This window comes from Dendropsophus ebraccatus, chromosome 12, assembly GCF_027789765.1.
Source record: "Dendropsophus ebraccatus isolate aDenEbr1 chromosome 12, aDenEbr1.pat, whole genome shotgun sequence".
Classification (NCBI taxonomy): Eukaryota; Metazoa; Chordata; class Amphibia; order Anura; family Hylidae; genus Dendropsophus; species Dendropsophus ebraccatus.
Window position 1 is genome coordinate 44,366,801 of NC_091465.1, and position 24,445 is coordinate 44,391,245.

Here is a 24,445-nt window from a genome sequence, read left to right on the forward strand (position 1 = left end):
TGAAAAAAAACGTAATTCAGTAACTCACAGGTGACGTCTTCTTTGATCTGAGGCGATCGCTCTCCGTTTCCTCTCCATCTGGCCCAGACTACCATGATGATTTCTTCCAGCTACAATTCATCTCTTCAGGACCTGTCAGACAAACAATACAGTAGTAACTCCGCTGTTTGGTGTCATGTGCAGTAAAGTAGGGAGGTTTGTGGGTCCCGTGCTGTGCCCCCCATATAGTAATAATGTCCCCATGCTGTGCCCTCCATATAGTAATAATGCCCTCTGTCCCCATAGTAATGCCCCCTGCTCTGCCCCATAGTAATGTCCCCTGCCCCCATAGTAATGTCCCTTGCCCATAGTAGATGCCCCCTGCTCAGCCCCTATAGTAATGTCCCATAGTAATGTCCCCTGCCCCCATAGTAATGCCCCCTGCTCTCCCTCAACACAAGAAAATAAAAAAATAAAATCATACTCACTAATCCGGACGGGGGACGGGTCCTCTTCTTCCTCCTGTCTCCCCCTTGTGTGCGCCTTGTGGATTTACCAGCAGGCGTGATGACGTCATCGCTTTACATAGTAACATAGTAACATAGTAAATAAGGTTGAAAGAAGACAAGAGTCCATCAGGTTCAACCTAGGAGAATCCTACTGTGTTGATCCAGGAAGGCGGAAAACCCCTATGGGGCAGAAGACAACCGCCCCACCACAGGGAGAAACTCCCCCCCCCCCCGACTGCAATGGCAACCAGAACACCCCCGGATCAACGTATCACCAGAAATCTAATGCCCATAACTTGTAATATTATATTGTTCAAGAAAAGTATCAAGGCCTCCCTTGAACTTATTTAATGAATCGGCCATGACAACCTCATGTGGCAGAGAGTTCCACAGTCCTACCGCTCGTACAGTAAAGAACCCGCGTCGATGCTGATGATGAAATCTTCTTTCCTCTAGACGTAGAGGATGCCCCCTTGTCATTGTTACAGACCTAGGAGTAAAAAGACCACTACAAAGATCTCTGTACTGTCCATTCATATATTTGTACATTGTGATCAGATCGCCCCTAAGATGTCTTTTTTCTAGCGTAAATAACCCCAAGCGTGATAACCTGTCCTGGTACTGTAACCCACCCATTCCCTTAATGACCTTTGTTGCCCTCCTCTGCACCCACTCCAGTTCAGCTGTGTCCTTCTTATATACCGATGCCCAAAACTGTACACAGTATTCCATATGTGGTCTGACTAGTGATTTATAAAGAGGCAAAACTATGTTCTCATCTTTAGCATCTATACCTCTTTTGATGCACCCCATTATTTTATTAGCCTTGGCAGCTGCTGCCTGGCACTCATCACTAAAGTTGAGTTTACTGTCCACCAATACCCCCAGGTCCTTTTTGGAAGTAGTTTTACCCAGTGTTTTATTATTTAGCACATAACTGTACTTATTATTTCTATGGCCCAAATGCATAACCTTACATTTATCCACATTAAACTTCATTTGCCATTTCTCCGCCCAAGCCTCTAGCTTCTCCAAATCCCTCTGTAATATGATATTATCCTCCTCTGTACTGATTACTTTACCCAGTTTAGTATCATCTGCAAAAATGGAGATTCTACTCTGTAGCCCCTCTACAAGATCATTAATAAAAATATTAAAAAGAAGTGGACCCAACACTGACCCCTGTGGTACCCCACTAGTAACTAAAACCCAATCTGAATATTTTCCATCAATGACCACCCTCTGTTTTCTATCACACAACCAGTTACTTACCCATTTGCATACGTTTTCCCCGAGTCCCAGCATCCTCATTTTGTAGATCAACCTTTCATGCGGCACAGTATCAAATGCCTTTAAAAAGTCCAGATACACAACATCCACAGCCTCCCCCAGGTCCAGTCTATAACTTACCTCTTCATAGAAGCCGATCAGATTAGTCTGACAGGACCGATCCCTCATAAATCCATGCTGGTGCTGCGTCATAAGATTATTTTCATTAAGATACTCCAGTATAGCATCTCTTACAATCCCCTCAAATACTTTACCTACTATAGATGTTAGACTTACGGGCCTGTAGTTTCCAGGATCGCTCCTTGACCCCTTCTTGAATATTGGTACCACATTAGCTATGCGCCAGTCCTGTGGAACAATCCCTGTCGTAATAGAATCTTTAAATAATAGGAATAACGGTCTGTCCAACACAGTATTTAATTCTTGCAAAACTCTAGGATGGATACCTTCTGGGCCCGGTGACTTATGGATTTTAATGTTTTTAAGGCGTTTCCCCACTTCTTGTTGTGTTAGGCAGGTGAGATTTATGGGAGGATTAACATTATCCCTAGTCATGTCGTCTGTTATGGGATTCTCCTCTGTGAATACAGTGGAGAAGAATGTATTTAGTAGATTGGCCTTTTCCTCTTCCCCCTCCACCATTACACCCAGATTATTTTTGAGGGGACCAACATTTTCGGTTTTAAGTCTTTTGTTATTTATATAGGTGAAGAACATTTTGGGATTTGTTTTACTTTCTGTGGCTATCCTTCTTTCTGTTGCTATTTTTTCTTCTTTTATTTGCGTTTTACACATTCTATTCTTCTGTCTATAGTTGCTCAATGCTTCCCCATTACCTTCTTGTTTTAGTTGTCTGAATGCTTGTTTCTTATCATTTATTGCACCCCTTACAGCTGTAGTTAACCACATTGGATTTCTCTTATTTCTACTACGTTTATTCCCATATGGTATGTGTCGTTCACACGATTTACCCAGGATGCTCTTAAATATGTCCCATTTCTCTTGTGTACTTTTATTTCTGAAAGCATTGTCCCAGTCTATGTTCCCAAGGTCCTCTCTTAGTTTTTGGAAATTAGCCTTCCTGAAATTTAATGTTTTTGTAGCCCCTCTACTAATAATTTTATTGAAGGATAATTGAAAACTTACTATGTTATGGTCACTATTACCTAGGTGACCCCCCACCTCTATTTTTGATATTCTGTCGGGCCTATTGGTTAAGATCAGGTCCAGAAGGGCCCCCCCTCTTGTTGGTTCCTCTACTAGTTGGGAAAGGTAATTATCTTTTACTATTTCCAAAAACACGCTTCCCTTCCTGGAGCTGCAGGTTTCTGCTTTCCAGTTGATATTTGGGTAGTTAAAGCTTTGCTCCTGTTGGTGAGAGTGCATCCCCAGGGATGAGACTAGAATGGAGTTGCTAGAAGGAGGCCCTCCCCCTGGAGTCTGTATTCTAGCTTCTTCACCATAGAGCAGGCTAGAATGGAGTTACAGTCAGGAGGCATTACATGAGGTATACCAGGGGGAACTACAACTCCCAGCGTGTCCAGTCTGTTATTATGGGAGATCAGAGGACATTACAGGAGGAGATATAATAGGACTACAACTTCCAGCATGTCTAGCCTGTTATTATGGGAGATCAGAGGACATTACAGGAGGAGATGTAAGAGGACTACAACTCCCAGCGTGTCCAGCCTGTTATTATGAGAGATCAGAGGACATTACAGGAGGAGATATAATAGGACTACAACTTTCAGCATGTCTAGCCTGTTATTATGGGAGATCAGAGGACATTACAGGAGAAGATTTAAGAGGAGTACTACAACTCCCAGCATGGACAGCCTGTTATTATGGGAGATCAGAGGACATCATAGGAGGAGATATAAGAGGAGGACTACAACTCCCAGCATATCCAGCCTGTTATTATGGGAGATCAGAGGACATCACAGGAGGAGATTTAAGAGGAGTACTACAACTCCCAGCATGGACAGCCTGTTATTATGGGAGATCAGAGGACATTACAGGAGGAGATATAAGAGGAGAACTAAAACTCACAGCATACAGAGTAGAGGTATAAGTGAGCCCCGCCCCCTCATGTCACATGACAATGATCACAGGTCCTTCATCCACCTGCATCCTCTCCCGTTCTCAGCCCTGCCCCCTTATGACATCACCACAGGTCCTTCCCCAGTGCAGCAAACACAGCAGGTCCTTCCCCAGCCCCTCCAGCCCTCCCCCGGACTTGGGGTCGGCAGCACCCGCCCCCCCGGGTGTCCGGGGGTCGGTGATGTGGCGGGCGTCTGGCTCACGGCTTGGGCAAGTGTCGGGGGCCCCGGCACTTACTCGAGTATGCCGGCCCTGGTTTCAAAAGCAAAGAGAAGTCACCAAATTGATCTGATAAAATAGACTGGAAACTCTTCTACTTCTGCGAGCATTATTACGGTGGCATATATGCAACAAGGCCTGGTCACCTCCTTCTGTGCCTGATTTATGAAGGTTTATGCCTGGAAACAGGTGTAAACCAGGCAAAAATTTACACCTACTTCAGGGCAGGTGTAGATTTTTGCACAATGCCTGTGCCAGGTTCATGGCCGGCCGACTGTAGTAAGGGGCTTGTGCTGGGGAAAAGGGGACGGGCTTTATTTAAGACTAAAATACAGAGAGTGCAACAGCAACCCACAGGTGCAAGCTCTTACCGTTTATACTTTAGGACTGTTAGGACTCGAGCCGTGTGTTCAGCTCGGCGTCCATAGCAGTCAGACTGCTTTTCATGTTTTGCCCTGCTCTGCTCTGCTCTGCTACTCCTGGTTGAAGTAGTGTCCAGTGTTGCACTCCACCTGCTGATCAGCACTAGGTTTTTGTGATCACAGTTATTTGACTGACAACTAACTCTTCCAGTTAGCTGTCGATATCTGGGCTGGGCTGGGACTTCTAGTCCTATAAGTACTTTCCCTTGTATCGAGTTCTTTGCCTGTGACAGAGCCTAGTTTCCTAGTGTCTCCTTGATCTAGAGTTTTGTGACCTGACCATTCTATGTATTTTGACGTTTGGTTTTTGTGACCTTGTCTTCTCTTCCGGATATTGATTTTGTACCTTTGCTTCCTGTACGTTGCAAACTTGGACCACTGACCCCCCTTTTATTGTGTGTTTATTGTCTTGTCTCGTTTTGTGTTACGACTTGCTGCAGTATAGGGTATGCCGCCCAGTTGCCTGCTGCCACCTAGGGCAGAGTGCAGCAAGTAGGTAGGGACAGCTGGCGCGGATTCAGCATCAGGGACCACACTGTCTATGTCTACCCTAGTCAATCCTGATACTTGCTCTGTAGATATTGAAAAATTAGGAACTTAGCAAACTAGTTGATCAGAGTGTACCATGACACCACGTTAGGTGTCCTCAGAGACATGGTCCCTACTCTAGCATTTTCACACTAGCAATGGCCTCTCCTGGGCTAAACAAGCTTGCAACTGGGCAGTTAGGAGCCAAATGATCTCTTTTTATAGCACCCTATCTGCCCAGTTCTAGGCTTGTTCAGCCCAGGAGAGGCCATTGCTAGTGTGAAAATGCTAGAGTATTACCATGTCTCTTAGGACAACTTAACGTGTCCTCTGTATTTTTGTCTGTACTCTAACCACATGCAGCGTGCAACCTGCAGTGTGAACAAAGACATAGAGGTACTGCCATTTTTTCCTCTTTTTCTGTTGAATGTGTGGGTGGGGGGTGGCTACCTCCTTTTGGCTTGCACTCCACCCATGTCCCAAGGGTGCTATAAAAAGACATCATTTGGATCCTATCTGCCCAGTTGTAGGCTTGTTCAGCCCAGGAGAGGCCATTGCTAGTGTGAAAATGCTAAATCAAATAGTTTGCTAAGATCCTCATTTTTCAGCAGGTTTTCATCGTGTGTACATCGGGAGGAGTATATATGGTAAGCGCTTGCATCTGTGGATTGCTGTTGAACTCTCGGTATTTTTGTCTGTACTTTAGCCACTTGCAGCGTGCAACCTGCAGTGTGAACAGAGACATAGAGGTGCCTTTTTTTCCTTTATTTAAGACTGGCGTACTCATATGCCAGTCTTGATAAATGTCCCCCATTGTCTTTATTAGGCTTCTTGGCCTTTGTCTTTTAGGAAGGGTCATTTTGAGGCCAAATAATGGCTGAGTTTTTACAATGATTGTGAATATAGAAATACTGGCTGTCATTGGAAAAAAAAAAATCGTTATTTTGGCAGTGAACATAGCCTTAGGCTGGGTTCACACACAGTATATTTCAGTCAGTATTTTGGTCCTCATATTGCAAACAAAACCAGGAGTGGAGTAAAAAACACAGAAAGGCTATGTTCACACAATGTTGATATTGAGTGGATGGCCGCCATTTAAAAACAACGGCTGTTGTTTACCGTTATATGGCGGCCATCCACTCAATTTCAACAATGTGTGAACATAGCCTTTCTGCGTTTTCACTCCACTCCTGGTTGAGGTTGCAAAATACTGAGCAAATACTGACTTAAATATACTGTGTGTGAACCCAGCCTTAGGCTTTGTTCACACACAGTAAGAGACCGGCCATTCCATGACCCATGGAACGGCCTTTCTCTGAAAAGATCATCCCAGCTGGTGCTGCAGTACCGGCCGGATGATCTTTGCAGCCGCAGAGTTCTGATGCGGGTGCATCCGTGGGCGCCCGCATAAGAACTCCCCACTGCACACAATGGAGCGTGCGGCCAGAGCCGCTCACTCCATAGTGTGCTCTAAAAGGGTTTTCTCAGGGTTTTTTCAGTTTTCTACGGCACCGCGAGAGATCCCGTCCGGAGCGTATACTATGTGTATACGCTCCGGACGGGATTCCATAGAAGACAAGGCAACTTATCTTTTCGTAAAAAGTACGGCCGTTGTTGCCGATTGCAACTATGGCTGTAGTTATACGAAAAGATACGTTGTGTGAACATAGCCTTAGAGTGCATTTTTGAGGCATGTTTTACCTCTCACATTGAAGCTCCTTTTTTTTTAATAACCACACTGAGTTTCCACACAGTACAAGTGTTTGTTTGCCTCCAACTGAAATCATGTAATGTGTCATTATACGTCAGTTTTGCCCAAAATGCTTATTACTGAAAAACACACTGATTTCCAAGCTAATTTAGATGCTTTTACATGCGGAAAAGACACTTTTTTTTTTTTACCGTGTAAACGTGCCCTAACTGTACAGTATTTTTTCCACACCATGACAATCTATTGGTCATATCACTGAATAATACACTTCGTAATGTATTCAAAGTTTTTTATTTCATTTTATTTTTTACCTTTTTGACGGTGAATTACTAAAGTTACTTGACCATATTTTCCTTTTCCCAGTTGTTTGATAACTTTGTAATGATCCTCTACTTCGATGGTATTGAGGTTTTGTCCAGTGATTTCCATCATTTCCTCCAGCAAATTATCTGCATCCATGCCATTATTTGGGGCCATGTCTCCAGACCTGAATAAATGTAACCATATGTTAATACCACATTATGTTAAAGTTTTTTTTTTTTTTTTAAACTTACTTACAGGATAGGGGGGTCTGGCCAAACTGTACATTTAACAATCTTTCATCCATTCCTTTAACCACATGTTGACCACCCATAGACTTTACATACATATTCCTGACTATAATTTGCTGTACACTCAATAACCACTGTGCCATAACGCTCCTTGCTTCCTTTTTAGACAAGTATGTAAGGTGTCGGGTATCTCCAGGAACTATATTTCAGTGTGAAAATGCCACCCTAAGGTCTTTTGACCATCTGTGGCTCTTTTGACACTGGGAGTTATGGCTTTTTTTTTTTTACTGTTGATCAGCCATCCCCATGTCCTTCTCAATTTCAGTTTTACCCAGTATTATATGTTTAGTAAATATTTTGTTTTCTCAACCCATGTGTACAGGGGCGATACTAGAAATGGCCGGGCCTCATAGCAAACTTTTGATTGGGTCCCCCCAAATTATCACTAAGCCGTCAAGTGTAGTCTTAACTGCATAATGGCAAGTGCTTGTCAGGAGTGCCTGCAGTTACAGGGACATTTGCAGAACTTGGGAGGCCAGCTGGGCCACCGGGTGTTGAAAATTATGACAGCTCAGGGAGCCCAGTGTATTGCAGGAGTGGGCCACTAGGCCCCCTGATGTGTCGGGCCCAAGAGTAGCTGCTATGGCTGCTACAGTGGTGGTTACGCTAGTGCATGTCATGTGTATAAAAGACCCATATTTAGCAGCTATTCTCAGAGACATAGTTTTCCAACAATTAATTGGGTTTCGACAGACCATTATTATACTATGGTTGATTTAAAGGCTTGCTGGCTCGCACGCAGGAGACCGCAATAAAACATGTAATGTGATGTGCATAAGGCCATGTTCACACAATGTATGTTTTGAATAAACCCCGTCCGTTGTTGCAATTTCTATTGTAATGAATGAAATCCCAGGCCAGAGGCAGCCGTGAATTCGGATGCGGCACACTTGGGTACAATGATCGGGATTAGGGATGGTCCGAACCGAGTTCGTACGGAGTTCGTACGAACCCGAACCATCCGCAATGACTACCACTGTCTGCCCGCTCCGTGCAGCGGGCGGATCCAGCGGGAGGAACGCCTGGAAAACTGGGATACAGCCATAGCCATAGGCTGTATCCCAGTTTTCCAGGTGGTCCTCCCGCTGCATCCGCCCGCTGCACGGAGCGGGCAGACAGCGATAATCCAATGTCGATCGTTTGGGTTCAGGCGAACCCAAACCTCGGCGGGTTCGGACCGTCCCTAATCGGGATGATCTTTAGTAACACCGGCTGTTCTGTGATCCGACGGGGTCACAGAGCGGCCCTTGTTATACTAAATGTGAACATGGCCTAGCACAGCATACAGGGCCCTTCTGCATAGTACATTGCAGAAAGCCCAATGGATTATAACGGACATGAGATCCTATTGGTTCCCGATGTGCAGATGTCCAAATTTCTTAATGCATAGAGTGCCTAAACTGCCCTCGGACAAGAACAGGGCAATAGGGGCAAGCTTCCACGTGGACCAGGTGGACAGGTGCTTACCTAGTAGGGTTGAAGGGGTTATCTAGCGCTACAAAAACATGGCCACTTTTCACCCTCTCTTGTCTCCAGTTCAGGTGTAGTTTGCAATTAAGCTCCATTTACTAAAATGGAACTGAGTTTGAAACCCCACCCAATCTGGGGACAAGAACAAGGGAAAAATGGCCATGTTTTGTAGCACTGGATAAGCCCTTTAAGTTCAGTCACAAGCAACTGTAAACGCTTTATATATTGGCCTTTAAGAGTATATTTGTGTGGCTAGAGCAGCAGTTAATAGTAGAGGATGACTTCTTTTTTTTTACCACTAGAAGCTAACTCATTAGATGGCCATACACTTCGAACACTAGGTGGTGCCATACTATGTAAGTATTGTAAATTTTTATGATTTATATAATGAATATAATATTTAATTGTTTGACTTATGAATTAGCGCTTTTCAGAGCAAGGTGAGTATTTGATATAGACAACAAGGTCCAAAGCATCCATCAGCGTGAAAAGGTTAAAACAAACACTAAGCAGAGTGCAACACAGGGAGTAGAGAAAATCTCTAATATTGTATATGACTGTGTACATTATATGACATAATTATTATAGAGCTATGAACAAAAATGTAAGCAATTACATATCAGCAGATTCAGAAAAAAACACAGTATGTCTGCCAGCACATGTTGTGTAACTCAGTGTTCCTCAACCATGCTCTCATATGTCTACTTTAGAAATAGAAAAGGAAGTGTTCAACTGAGCTGAACCTGCTTAGCACTGCAATGCCACCTGCAGTTTTTTATTTTTAATTCTTTATTTTTATGAATTTTAAAGTCATATCACACAAAGATGGTAATTCCATCTTAGACAACATGGCACTAACATTAAAACGACAATCCCTATAATCCAGACCGTTCTCATCTTCCATTTAATTTCAATGCCAAGTCCCCAAGAGCAGTATCCCAAACCTTGCCCCCCCACCCCAAACTCATCCAGAAACCCTCCCACCAATCTGAGAGAGAGAGACAATTTTTTTTTTATCCCTATGCCATTTCCCCATTTAGGGTGCCTTCACACATAACAGATCCGCAGCGGATTTCACGCTGCGGATTCGCAACGGATCCGCTCATCCCTATGAGAGCACATACTCGCAGCGGGATTGACATTGTAAAAAAAAATGTGAAGAAAAATCTACAACCTGCGCATCTAGTTTTGTAGAAATATAGAAAAAGAATATCAAATAAAAATGAACAAACAACTGAATAAAAGGCACAAAGAAATTTGTCTTCTTTCCTAGCATAACAAATGCTAACTCTCAAAACTGTGTGGGTTGTGGCTGCTGGAGAAGATGATGGCAGAGGGACACTGAGGGACACAGGGCACTGGAGGGACACTGAGCATCTCTCTGCCATCATCCTCTCCAGCAGCCACAGCCTGCACAGCTCTGGGAGTCGGGTCGTGACATCACCATGTTATCCAGGAAGTGAAGCCTTGATTCAGTAGTAAGTGCAGGGAAAAAAGCACTTTGTAAGCATTTCCTGTAATAAGTGTATATTGGGGATTTTTACAACTTTTGGGGGGCAATACAATACTTTAATAAAAATTTTTGCCGGACTTCTCCTTTAACCCCTTAAGGACAGCTCCAATTTTTTAGTTTTGCATTTTCGTTTTTTCCTCCTCGCCTTCTAAGAGCTATAACTCTTTTTTTCCCCCATCTACAGGGCCATGTGAGGGCTTATTTTTTTCAGTAACAGGTGTACTTTAATCCATCATAAAATGAATGACGGAACCCCCAAAATAGCATTTATGGGGTGAAATTGGGACAAAAAATCTAATTCCGCAAATTTTAGGGGGAAAGGGGGTGTTCTGTGTTTACATAATACACTTTATGGTAAAACTGACATTTTATCTTTATTCTATGCATCAGTCTGAATACAGCAATATGCATTTTACATAGCTTTTCTAATGTTAAACTATTTTTATTAACAGTAAAACTTTTTTTTTGCAAATAGGTATATTTAAAATGGTCCTATTGTGACTCTTATAGCGCTTCTATTTTATCACCTATGGGGTTGTATGGGATTTCATTTTTTGCACCACAATCTCTAGTTTTAATTAGTATCCCATTTGTATAGATTGGACATTTTGATCACTGTTAAATATTTTTTTTATGTATAAAATGTAATGAAAAAAATCAGCAATCCTGGTGGTTTTTACCATTTTCTATTCACGCCATTCACCGTGCAGGATTAATATTGTTTTATTTTAATAGATCGGACGATTATGCATGCTACGGTATATTATATGTTGATTTATTTTTTTATTTTTATGTGTTTTACTTATAAAATGGGATGGGGGGCTGATTTAGACTTTTATTGAGGGATGGGGTTTGGGGCATTTTTTAGAAAATGTATTTATTTAATTTTTTCACACTTTTTTAGTCCCCCCCCAGGGGACTATTACATTCATACATTGGATTGCTCACAAGGATCACTGCTATGCCATAGCATAGTAGGGATCAGTGTTATCTGTGATCTCCTGATAGAGATGGCCTGTGGCAGACTCTATCAATAGAATGAAGATCAGACTGCACGGAGGTAAGCAATATACCTCCGGTAGTCAGGCCATGGGATTGGGACCCCCGCAGACGCGCTGCGCGGGTCCCGATCAGTGAGTGACAAGAGATGCTCCTTTCACTTACACTTAAGTAGGTTAATGGCAGGCTGCCACGCGATCACGGCAGCCTGCCATTGAGGGTGAGGGCCCAGCTGCTGATAGCAGCCCGTCCTCACCCGCTATGAAGTGAACTCAGCTCCTGAGCCCGCTCCATAGCGCAGCCCCCCGGCAGGGCCCTGATGCGTAAAGTTACAGGTGGCGGGGGCGTACATGAACGCCTTTCGCCCTTAAGTGGTTAATGTTACATTGTTTGTGGCAGACACGGGAGGGCTGCGGGCCACATCAGGAAATCTCAGGGACCAGATGTGGCCCATGGGATGAAGTTTCCCCAGCCCTAGTAAAAGGTGTATGGGGCTTTCATGACCACCGACACATGATATAGGTTAAAATAAGGGTCGGACTTGATGGAAAACCACCGCCCAACAACTCTGTTCTAGGAGAGATAAGCCAGAGCTGTCCTCCCCTTCCCATATAGAACTCGGCTGTGCTGTGCTCGGCTGTGCTGATTATTCCTATGAATGGGGAGGAAGGGGCAGGACAGGAGAGATTATTTGGCTATCAGTTCATAAAGGTATATGACCACCTTAACGCACAAAGCCTGAAGGACTCCTGCATGCATCCTATGCCTTTTTGTTACGAAACATTACTTTTTTACATTGAACTTACAAAGGAAGTTAACTATTTTCTCCAAGGTCGAGCATTCATTAAATAAGAATAACATACCTTTTTCTATGTCATACATGGTTCATTTTTGTATTGTTTCGGGAGACACAACAGTGTTCTTCTATTCTCTGGATGTAGTCAATAAGGGCCTGTGTCTGCAGTGTTCTCCTCCATGTGACTGGGCAGACCCCTGAACTGTTCTTCGCATCCTTGAGGAATGTCTGCCTCTAGTAGGTTTGGTTAATGATGCAACCAATTTCACCGTCTCTTAGGGAGACTTTACACAGAGAGATTTATCTGACAGATTTTTGAAGCCAAAGCCAGGAGTGGATTTGAAAAGAGGAAAAATCTCAGTCTTTCTTTTATGACATGTTCTCTGTTTATAGTCTGTTCCTGGCTTTGGCTTAAAAGATCTGTCAGATAAAGCTCCCTATGTAAAGGCACTATTAGGGTGCGTTCACATGTACAGGATCTGCAGCAGATTTGATGGCGCAGATTTGAAGCTGCAGATTCAAAGCAAATCAATTCTGGACCATCAAATCTTCTGCGGATCTGTTGCAAATCTGCGCCATCAAATCTGCTGCAGATCTGCTGCAGATCCTGTACGTGTGAAGGCACCCTTACTATAGTTTATTAGTAAAATAAACTACTGTTTTCTTTGTAGGACAAGGATTGTGAAATAACATAGCTACCTGTTACATAACCTGTAGACGCCACATTTCTTTGTAAGGTTTATGCCCTTGCTCTGTTATATCTTTCAATTGGCATCCCTAATTATTTTCTGGCTCACATTATCGTTTTAATACGTGTTAATATGTTACACTGTTAACTTAGCAGGCATACTGTCATGCCCATTTATTTATAGGGGTTGGCAGACGTGCGCCCCCTATGGTTCACCACTTCTTTAATTGTGTAAGCTAAATGATCTCGCTTCCATCTCTTCTTTATGTTCTGTTTTGATATCTCTTTTGTATTAATGTTAGAGCCAAAGTTTCTATTATGGAATATACAGAGCTTGGACACTTCTTGCAAACGTCTTATGATTTTCTTAGTATTTAGTCACATTCACTTATATTGTTTGTCTCCAGGAGGGACATCTTGTGCCTGATAAAATCCAAATTACGCTGCAGTGGAGTACCATTGTTAATTGATAAATCACTCCGCGGGGAACTTAGGGTACAAGGCAGGTATGTCTTCCCTGAGGAACTGTATACCAGGGCGGACTTGCCTTTGTATTTTATTATTTATAGAATTGAGCACTTTTTTGGAAGTGGATTCATGTCATCACATTAGCAAGTTCCTATGTGATAGATTATCTTTAGCCCGACCTGGTATATTACTTGCTCCAATTATTGTGGAATTATATTCGGTTCTATGGTGGCTGTCTTTTGGCCACTTTTTTAACTGTTTTTAATTCAGTTTTAATGTTAGTGCAATAATAAAGATTTGTATATTTGCATATGATTTATTAGGCTATGTTCACACTGCGTATGAATCCGTCCGTAGTGTGAACCGCGAATATACGCACGTAGTTTTGAGGTTGATGCGTTCGCTGGGAAGTATACGATATACGCCCGCACTATGCACACTACGTATGAGCTTACGGCCGGATCGTATACGGCGCCGTGAGAAATGAACAAGACCATTGTTTGAGGATGGAAATGTTGAAACTCACGGCCGTGGATTTCCATGCGGTCCCGTACAAAGTACTTATTTCAGCCAAATTGAACTTGATTTTTTGATCCAAAAGGTTCTGTGTGGTTTACGGGACTGGGCGAAGATTTCCAAGTAAATGACCTGCCTCAGATCGCTTCGAAACAAGCTAACTGCATAACTGTACTACGGGCGTATGTTCGCGGTTCGTACGCATCCGGCGCATGTCTATTTTTCCCACGCCCGTAGTTTCAGCCGCACATGTACGGCGGCGTACGACCTACGGATGGACTCATACGCAGTGTGAACATAGCCTTAGTGTGCAATTTGCTTCCATAGTCTAATCGTGTATTCTTCTTTTTTGTTCTAGATTGTTGTTATGGACTTGCTGATTGCACCTTAATTAGTATACTATTACTATATGCTGTGCCCGCCACCTTCTTGTAGTTATTGAATCCCTAAGGAACAAACGGGGCCTCTCTGAAACATGTTGGATCAAGTTTAGACACTGCAAGTCTCTGTAGCAATCAATGTAACATCACAAAGTACAGACTGGATTGGAGGAAAATAGGATTGCTACTGCCAGTTGAAGCACTCTCCATGTTTTGACTGGTTACGACTTTAGCACTGTATTTATCTGGACGTTCACTACACCTGGTGGTTAATTACCAGATGCAAAGATTACTCACACCAGGATTACTCACACCAATTATTCCCTTTAATGGTCCCTTTACACTGAGCGATAATTTGCCCAATCGAACGATAAACGATTTCGAAGTAACAATGTGTTTTTTACAACGATCAGTGCTTAGACGGAACGATATATAGTTTTAAAAAAATCGTTATTGTGATCGTTTTGACATAGGGTGAATTGTTGAAAGACTGTTTACACGAAGCGATCTGCGAATTTTCAGTGAACGACCAACGATAATTTGAGAACCTGTTCACGATGAACAATTTATCGTTCGTCGCTTGATCGTTCGCTGTGTTTACACGAGCCGATTATCGCTCAAATGCGATCGTTATCATGAAAATTCGAACGATAATCGCTCCATGTAAGGAATCATGGTTGGGCCAACCAAAATAAAGAGATTAGTGCTCATCCATTAACATCAGTTACTTTTTATGCTGCAACTGTTCACATCTCAATAAATAGGTTTTTATATTACATGGATTTATTATGTATCTAAAAGTAGGCTTCAGCATGGTATGCATTACAATTTTTAGTAGTTTGATGGTTCTGTAGAAGAAGAGTGGGATCTAATGCAGTGTTGATGTCACCGACCCGTATTATGAAACCCTCAGCAGAGTTGCCTAGTCCAGAACGCCAAATAATTTAGGAAATGGGAGGCGTACAAATTGGCTGAAGTACATTTTGTCTTTGCTACCAAACAAATAGCAGATCTATGTTTAGCTAATAGTTTAAAAGGGAAATTCGATTTGATAGCAATATCTTGAATAGGTTAAATGGGAGAACAGACTGTGCAAATGTTTGACTTTCATAGGCTGCATTCAGCCTGGTCAGTGCTATTGCTCACTGTTCTGTATGTGCGGTGACAATAGGGGCTAAATGAGCTGATAGGATTTGGTAGGGGGTTGAAAACCAGCTCTTACATAAATACAGAAGTTATATGTGGCTACTAAGGTCATATTAGCTATAGCACTTATGTAGTATTAGCACCATATTTAGATCAGATGTCCTCTATAGGGTATAATTTCACCTCTGTATACAATAGGAGTTTTGTAGGAGTCACACATATAATCAGCCATAACCAGACTGATAAACTGTCTGCCTATGACTGTGATTTATCAGTGCTCTATTTGTATATTGTATTGTCCGCAGTATAATGATAGAGTGCAGAGTGTCTGTGTAGGACCTGTATCTGACCATTATGTATTTATTGTATGGCTGTGTTATTGGTTCGATTTGCGCTTGCACAGTGGTAGCGTACACTTGTCCTTGGCTGAATATTTGACTTTATACCTAACCAAGTGATGACGTGTTTAATATTACACTGTTACTTATCTTTGTGTGTTGTTTGTGTAGTTTACATGTTTTTAATGTCAGGCCCCCAGACCTGATATCAGCTTCTGTGCTTCTGTCTATTAGGTCATAGGCTAGGTTCACACCATGTAAAAATGATGTCTTTCTGTAGAGGAAAATATCAAGGAGGAGAAGTGTGAGTACGAGTGGACGTCCTTTCCCTCAGCAAATAGAGAGAGGTAAAAAAGGGAAGAAGAGGGCTAGCCATGTGGAAGGAGAGAATGAAGCTGTCTTTATTATGATTTAGAATAATAATACATTTTGCTACAGATAGGGGGACAGGCGATCATAGGAGGCGTAGGTGATCATCGTATATGGTCACGGAGCCCCCAGTGGGTGTTACAAATTAAGAGCTTAGGATATAATACAAAGGGAATGAGGGTAAGACATTGCTACATTGCATTAGGGCTTAGGGGTCATTGCCCGGTGAGTGGGGCTTGTTTCTGCATACAGGACACAGCCTGAGGTTCAAGTGGTTTTAATTGTTATTAATTGTGTTCGCAATGTGCATTTTTTGTGACCATGCAGTTTTTGGGGACTTTATATGTTTTTCTTTGCAATAATAATATTACTCTCTATTTTTATTTTTAACAGTTTGGAGGTGTGTTACGTATGTACCTGGCTTCCTTTTACTACTATGCCTAGGTCACAGCCATGAAGACAACAGATCAGACCCTTGCTGGCATGTGGTCTGTCAATCACGCCTTTGTAGGCATGATTCCAAACCAAGAAAATGGGCATAGATGTGCGGTAGTGTCTGCCCACATGACTACTTAGGGTCATTTTAAAGGGGTTTCCACAGAGCAGAAAAGGTACCACCTGTTCTGTTCCCTGACACTCTATTTACCCCCTCTAGCCATCTCAGAAGTATACCTTCAGAGGCAAGATGGAGGTGGGTGCATGTAGCGATCATTGTGTGCGGGCACAACCATGCCCACCCGCAAGGTTCAATAGCTGCTCAATGTTACTGATCTAGTTAACTAAACCCTGGCCATGCAGCTACCATCTCCTTCAGTTCCTAAATTTGTAGGTGACATGCACATTTCTTTTATACTCCAGGTGAGCAGCAACCCATTCCCATTTGGGTTTCAGACAACAAACTACTACCCCATATGCCCATATGCCATGTATTACATGAGACACAGCACTATTATATTTAGTTTTTTCCTCCTAGAATTTCTTGAATTTCTTGAAGTAATAAATTTAACTGACCTAAGGGTGGAAATCTGTAGTAGGCTTAAATAGTCAGAAATTTAAATAAAAATGAAAGTTGCTCAGGTGTTTGTAAAACAATGACTTAAATTTATGCTTGCTTGCTATATGCTTACTACTATCTAGTGCTGCAACTAGGGCTGGGTTTACACAATGTTTTTGCAATGCATTTTTTTCATCCATTTTTGCAAAAAAATGGATGCATTTGTGTGCATCTGTTCTGATCCGTTTTTTCCATTGACTTGATTATTTAAAAAAATGGATCAAAATGCATCCGTTTTTTAACGTACAAAAAAACGTGGTTAACTACATTTTTGTGTATGTTAAAAAAAAGGGAGGCGTTTTAATTTTTTTTTTTTTTTATAATGGAAGTCAATGGAAAAACGGATCACAACAGATGCACACAAATGCATCAGTTTTTTTGCAAAAATCGATTAAAAAAAGGCATTGCAAAAACGCAGTGTGAATCCTGCCTAACGTAAAGAACTGGGAAGTTTTAGTAGCACCCCTTGGCCCATAGCACACCAATAGGTTCACTGAATAATGTCTTGTACATCCTTAATGCAAACAATGGTGTCAGAATCGCAGTTCAATGACCTATAGTGCTTCTTTAATGTATCACATGCCCTGTAAGGAAAACTTAGTGATTTAGCACCAGTCAAACATAAAAGACCTCCTAATAGACAGTCATTGTAAATTGCCTGATTCCCAGCACAACAAACTTGTTTGCTTATCTCTGCCATGGAACCACCAAACCACTCTCCAGTAGTATTTCATACATCAGAGCTTTGTAAGCTTCAGAACACAGTGAGAAATAAACTGCTGGATAATATTATATGTATTTATTATTTAAGAACACAATTTTTCTGGAAATTTACTTTTTTTGCTACTTTAAGTCTATGTTCACACACTGTTGAAATGATGGCCATTTTTATTGGGCGGACGTCATTTGAAGACAAATAATAGCTATTATTTAATAACAATAGCCATTATGCGAATAATAATGGCCGTTGTTATAACGTAACACTTGTTATTTGCTGTGAAATGAGCCAATAAGTTTCAATTCTGATTTGAATATAACAGTAATGCACATGTAATAGAATAAACACATTTGATATTTGCATTCAATTCAATGATGATGACATTTTGTAGAAATTTGAATTTTAAAGCAAGCTGACTTAACATCTAATAGACTCGAATCTACTGAAATACTTTAAGAACAAGAAATATGGATTGATGTTTTTTTGTTTAATTTTGTGCTTTGAGTTACAATTTGTTTGCTTGTAAATTCCTTCAAAACGTGATACCAGTTTTCCTGATTACTATTACTATTCACAATGGCAAATCATTTTACAGGGAATTGTGCGTCTTATGTCAAAATATACAGAATATAAATGGTTACTATTAATTTGTCATACTTTTGTGTTATTGCAAATAGGAAAAGGAGAAAAAAAAAAATATATATGATATATATATATATATATATATATATAATTAAAGTAGTATCCTCTTCTCCTCTTTGACATTTATGACATATCTACAGGCCCACGCCATCTCTGTTTCTCCTTTTGACACGGCTAATGTGAGCAAGGAGGTAGCCAGCGTTATGGAAAGAACTCGCTTGCTGTGCTATGCTGTTTTCATAACCCCCCCATTCACAAAGGTGACAAATAAACGGTGTAACACAGTAAGCTTGGCTGTTTCCTTAATCAGCAGGAAGGATGATGGGGGTTGGGGAACCCCCATTCTCAATATAGGTACAGGTTCTGGAGGTGGTACCCACATCTAACAGGCATGCATGAAATATCCTGTGGGTATGCAGTAAGATGAGAATACCGCTTTGAGTTTATACATTACAATAAAACTAATATGTAACAACAATTCTCCCTTTCCCTATTTTTTTTCTCTCTATCAGTCCCTACATTTTGCCAGCATAAGAAGCCACAAAACACGCACGCATGTACAGTAGAAAGGCAACAAATGAAGAATAAAGGAGAACTTAATAAACCATAGAAAAACATTATAGACATAATTCGGTATAATAAACAAAATGCTCATTTGTAATACTACCAAAAGGTATATTTGCGTCATTTTTTATATTATTCTTTTAACCTTAATACAGTGACTGATCTACAAGTCAATTTAAACACGCTAAGTTCAATTGAGGTTACTAAATATTGTACTATCCAGTATAGTCACTTCTTCATTTAAATAATTGTATAAAAGCTATATAGAAACCCACCAAACTGCAAAAAAAACATAAGAAACAATGTTCTAGCTAGAAGGTAAGAATATGAGCTCTTTGTTACCTGTACATTTTCTCACCTCTTCACCTGATGAGTGGCTTCTGTGTGACCAGCGCTGCAGTGCATCTGTTACTAAAAGTGACTTCAATCTATCTTTCTATGCGTACATTCTGGTTCTCTGCCAGTTGTTCTGACCAACGCTACTGCATTTGCCAAAGAGCTGAAGGGATGTTGTGTCTCAGTTCTGATTTCATGTGATGTTAACTCTTTAGACACCAGTACAGAGTTTCTAAATAATAGTATTCAAAAAAATATTGGCAGATAAAACGAAAATTCACAGTTCATTGAGTGTCCTATGAAAAAATATATATTTATTTATTATAATATAATATATATTTTATTGTATTTATCAATCAATTAATGCATTCGTTTAAAAATAGAGGATGTTTACATTGAATTTAAACTGTTTGCATTTTAAAGGATGCATATGGGATTTTCTTAGACGCTTATTGTACTTCCGCAGATCCACAAATTCCAAGAAATGTTTGGCCACTAGGCTAAATAGCATTGTTATGTGTAATGAGAAAGAATGTATTAAATTAACACTCCAAGGAAAAATGATATACCAGATTACACCTAGGGCAAGACCTAAGGGATTGGTGCATGACTCAAAGAACTCTAATGACCAAAGCCGTAAATTGCTCCTTTATCCCTGCACTGGGTAAACAAAGTAACTTAAAGCGACTCTGTACCCACAATCTCCCCCCCCCCCCCAACCGCTTGTACCGCCAGATAGCTGCTTTTAATCCGAGATCGGTCCTGGGGTCCGTTCGGCAGGGGACAAAGTTATTGTCCTAAAAACAAATTTTAAACTTGCAGCCTTGTGTCAAATTGGTGTAGCCTGGTGTGTGTGTGCCCTAGGATTGCTACGCCCCTCCGTCCCTCTCCCCACCCTCTTCATCATTAGGAATGCCCCAGGCAGGATTTCTCCTTTTCATCTCCTGTCTGAACACTGAACATGAGCTGGAACGTTCAGACAGGTGAGGAATTGGAAAAATCCTGCCCGGGAGTATTCCTAATGATGAGGAGGGCGGGGGGGAGGGACGGAGGGGTGTTGCAATCATAGGGCACAGATACTCTAGGCCACGCCAATTTGACACATGGCTGCAAGTTTAAAAGTAGTTTTTTTTAGGACAATACCTGCATCACCAGCCAAACGGACCCCAGGACAGATCTTGGATTAAAAGCAGCTATCTGACCGTACAAGTAATTTGGGGGGGGGGGGGGGGGGGTCAGATTGTGGGTACAAAGGGTTTTATCCACTAAAATCATTTATCACCTATCCACAGTATAGTTGACACATGTGTGATCACTAGAGTTGTGACCACTGAGACCCCCAGCAATGTCAAGAAAACCAGTCCCTAAGTGCACCATGAGAATGGAGTGCCAGTGTGCTTGTGTGACCACATATCCATTGACTGCTATAGGACTGAATGAGATCATGCCTGGCCATCACCATTAGTATATGTTTACACTGAGTAAAAACAACGGAATTCCGTAGCGGAGCTCTCTTCCATGAAATCACGCCTGCCTCAGTGTTCCACAGCATCTCTATTGGAGCGCTTGTGCGCCTCCGCTCCCACTGCTCTCCGTGCAAATAATCAACATGTCAATTCTTTGAGCAGAGAGTGAAGGAAGCGGAGGAATTCTGCCGATTTTACCCAGTGTGAACATACCCTTAGACACATAGCAAAGAATGATGCAATGGTTATGTAATAGCACTAGATTCACAAAGAGCGGTTAGGGACTTGCATTCCCAAGATTGCTGGAGGTCCTCATGGTTTGAGCCCCAGAGATCACATACCCTACCTGTGGATAGATAGCAAATTATTTTAGTGGGAAAAGCCCTTTAAGTGTTCCTTGAGGCTATGTTCACACGGTTAAATTAAGGTAAAATACAGCCACAATTTTAAGGAAAAATTCAGCTTTAATTTCAATATAATAATGTGTTCCATTGAAGTCAATGAGAAATTGGATGGCAGTGCGCACTGTATAAAATGACAGCCATAATTGATTATGGCCGTCCAAAAAATTAACATGCTCATTATTTACGACATGCTTTTGCAAAATACATCCATTTTTTTCCATCTGTTCACACATTGTTGTGTTTTCAGAGTTATTGTCGTATTTACATTTTTTTTTTACTGTGTGTAAATCTAGCCTTAGAGTGATGTAACATAGCTTTTGAGGCTGAAAAAATTCATATGAAGTCATTTAAAATTCAGCCTATGGCTATGTTCACACAACGTCAAAAATAGACACAAGGCGGACTATTTTAATTATTTAAAAACATCTGTTATTGCCGCGATTTAACTGACTGCAATGGCAATGCATTGAAGTCAATGGAAAGACAGACGCCCAATGCACACAATGTATTTTTGCCGTGGATGTCAAAATAATGAACATGATCATTATTTTCGGACGTCTTTTGCAAACAGCGGAGGTTGTTTATTAGTTGTTTACACACAGTTTTTTTTTTTTTACTATTTTACTATTAAATTCAATGGACTTTTCAATTAAGCCACACCCAAAGGCCAATTAGTAACCCAAACTAGAATAATATACAGGCAGCCGTCATTGCAAGGGGAGGCCAGGCTGCTAAATAACGTCCATTATTTTAGACTTAAGATAACGGATGTCATTTTAAACGGAGATGAAAAAACGTTGTGTGAACGTAGCGTATTACCCTCTGTGATGGCCCTATTTTATTATTCACTCTACATTAAGTATAGAAACTTTTGTATTAGCACTATGGTTGGCACAAAATTTACAGGCGCTATAGACAGCAATTTTCCAGCCAAATGAAAATGTAGACTTGATGATTTATCATAATTATCAATGTAACTGTAATTTTGTAATTAAGAAATATTACTTGTGTTTAAATTAGTTTTTAAATTAGAGTTGAAAATGTTAGAATGTTTTGGTACAAAAACCTGATTTAGGCTATGTTCCCACAATGTCTTTATTTGGCCATTTGAGGCAGAAAACTGTTGCTATTTCATAATGATGGCCGTTGTACAATAACGGTCATCGTCATGAAATAACGGCCATTATTTGGCCTCAAATGGCCAGAAAAGATGTTGTGGGTACATAGTCCAAGTCTATTTTGTTCGAGAACATTATTATACAGTGAAAAAAAAGATGTCTTTTTAATATTCAGCAATTGCTCAAGAACTATTGTTTTACTGCAAGTTTTAGATAAATAAGATAAATAAAATAATAACATATAATAAAACTGTTGCCATTTTAAAAACTGGTTTTACACTTTTGTAAAAAAAAAAAAAATAAAAGTGTTTTTAATCTTTATGATTTCTTTCCAATTTCTTCCTGAGAAAAACACATGCAACATTAGACAAAACGGCCCTCAACCAAACATAATGATGCCTTAAAAATGTTAAATAAAAAATGTTTTTATGTGTTTTTTTCCCCCTTAGTTTTAAATATAAATTTAAATTAATGCAAAATACTGCTGTGTGCAGGAGCCCTTACAGAATAGGAAAAAAATATGCAAAATGAGATGTAAGCGTGCAAGCAGTTTATAAATGGAAAGTCTTGATGACATGACCTTAGTAACACTTAACATGTGTGCAAACAGCTCATTATCTAACATGTACTATTATGAAAGAATTCCTGGATTGCTTCTTACATTCCCTGTTCTCAGTCTTCCACATGACAGGTCAGTGAACGGTAGCACAAAGTCCTTTTATATCCGGCAAACATACTGACTTCTTCCAGGAAAGATCATATGACATGGTGGAAGATGACAGATATAAGGGATGAGCAAATTTAGAGTAATAACAAAGCGAATCGCTTTGTTATCTCAGAAATCTGCTTATTAGCCTGTGGCCTTTTACTTATTTACATAAAACAGTTTGTAATGCCTATTTTATATCGTTTAAGGGTGCGTTCACACGTACAGGATCTGTTGTAGATGTGAACGCACCATTAACCAATATATTTTGTAGTAATATTGTTTTTTTTTTAGTATTGTATAAATATATATATTTGCTTAGATAACATCTACACAGTCATCATTTCTGTGCCCCACCATCTACTCAGAGCTCTACCAAACACACTTTTACATTAAAGCATACCTGTCTTTAGAAAAAACTTTTGACGCGTCACAGTAACAACACACAAATGGAAGAAGGTCCACCAACATCCGTGGCGAAATCCAATTTTTTTTACGAATCAGGGTACAAAAAGAGCATTTTGACCGTTAGGTCTTTGTCAAGCATGACAGGACCTCCTTCAACAAGCGTCCTTTTGCATGCACTTACTAGTCATTGCTCTCACTAGCCAGAAACCTACTCCACACTGATGAGGGGCAAAAACCCCGAAACAGCTGTCTGTGGATGGATACCTTGCTGAGGTGGTTTCCTTGACTGGAGAACGCTTTGGCTTGGTTGTTCCTTCCCGGAGGGAAGGTCTGGCTAGTTCACTGACGTCGAGACATGTGATGGTGTCTCTGCAGTATTCTTTTGCATGCTCCTTCAATTTGTGACTTTACACTGCCTACATTAAGGATTGTGGGCAAACCAGCATGAATCATCCTATATCTTCTTGGGGCCATTACTGGATATCTCCATTAAGGTGCTGTTGGACTTTATTTTCTGTTGGCATGTTACAGTTACAAGTCATAGATTTGACCACAACTGATCAGTAGAACTAGTTGGGAGACAACCGCGCAGATGTCTACTTCACTCCCCTCTCTGTGTCTGTGTGAGGAAAACGGTTGGTAGAAAATGTGCTGCGCGTGGACATCTTCTGGCTCGTTCTCCTGATCAGATGTGGTCTGAACACTTAGACCGCGACCGATGCCATCTTTTGACATGTCAAAAGTTTTTTCTAATGACAGGTACGCTTAATGTCCACCATCACCCCATAGCGGTGTCCCACCTTGGCCAATGATTCAGTTAGGTGGTAGGCACAGCTCCCAAATTCTTGTCTCAGAAGCAGTAAGGAGAAAGAAAATTGAGGGACCAGAAAGAGGTGATCAGGAGCTACTGGGAAGGAGTAGAAGTAGTGGAGAAGTAGAGCCAGGTAAGTATGTTTTTTATTCCCCCGTGGCCCCCC

The 24,445-nt window shown here is 41.0% G+C and overlaps 1 protein-coding gene across 2 annotated transcripts in view; it reads right to left on the reverse strand.

Annotated features, from left to right (window-relative positions):
- The window catches only part of LOC138769132 (serine/threonine-protein kinase SBK2-like), a 29,977-nt gene extending 10,494 nt beyond the window's left edge, over nucleotides 1-19,483 (reverse strand). Inside the window, exons 1-2 of one of the 2 annotated variants that reach the window (XM_069947375.1) lie at nucleotides 19,389-19,483; nucleotides 7,070-7,245 (exon numbers count right to left, since the gene is read on the reverse strand). In XM_069947375.1, the coding sequence (XP_069803476.1) occupies nucleotides 7,070-7,245; nucleotides 19,389-19,435 (223 nt within the window). In that variant the 5' untranslated portion in view covers nucleotides 19,436-19,483. Of the gene's footprint in view, nucleotides 1-7,069; nucleotides 7,246-19,372 lie in introns of both variants that reach the window. The other variant, XM_069947376.1, reaches the window with a different exon arrangement.
- Nucleotides 19,484-24,445: the final 4,962 nt, after the last annotated feature.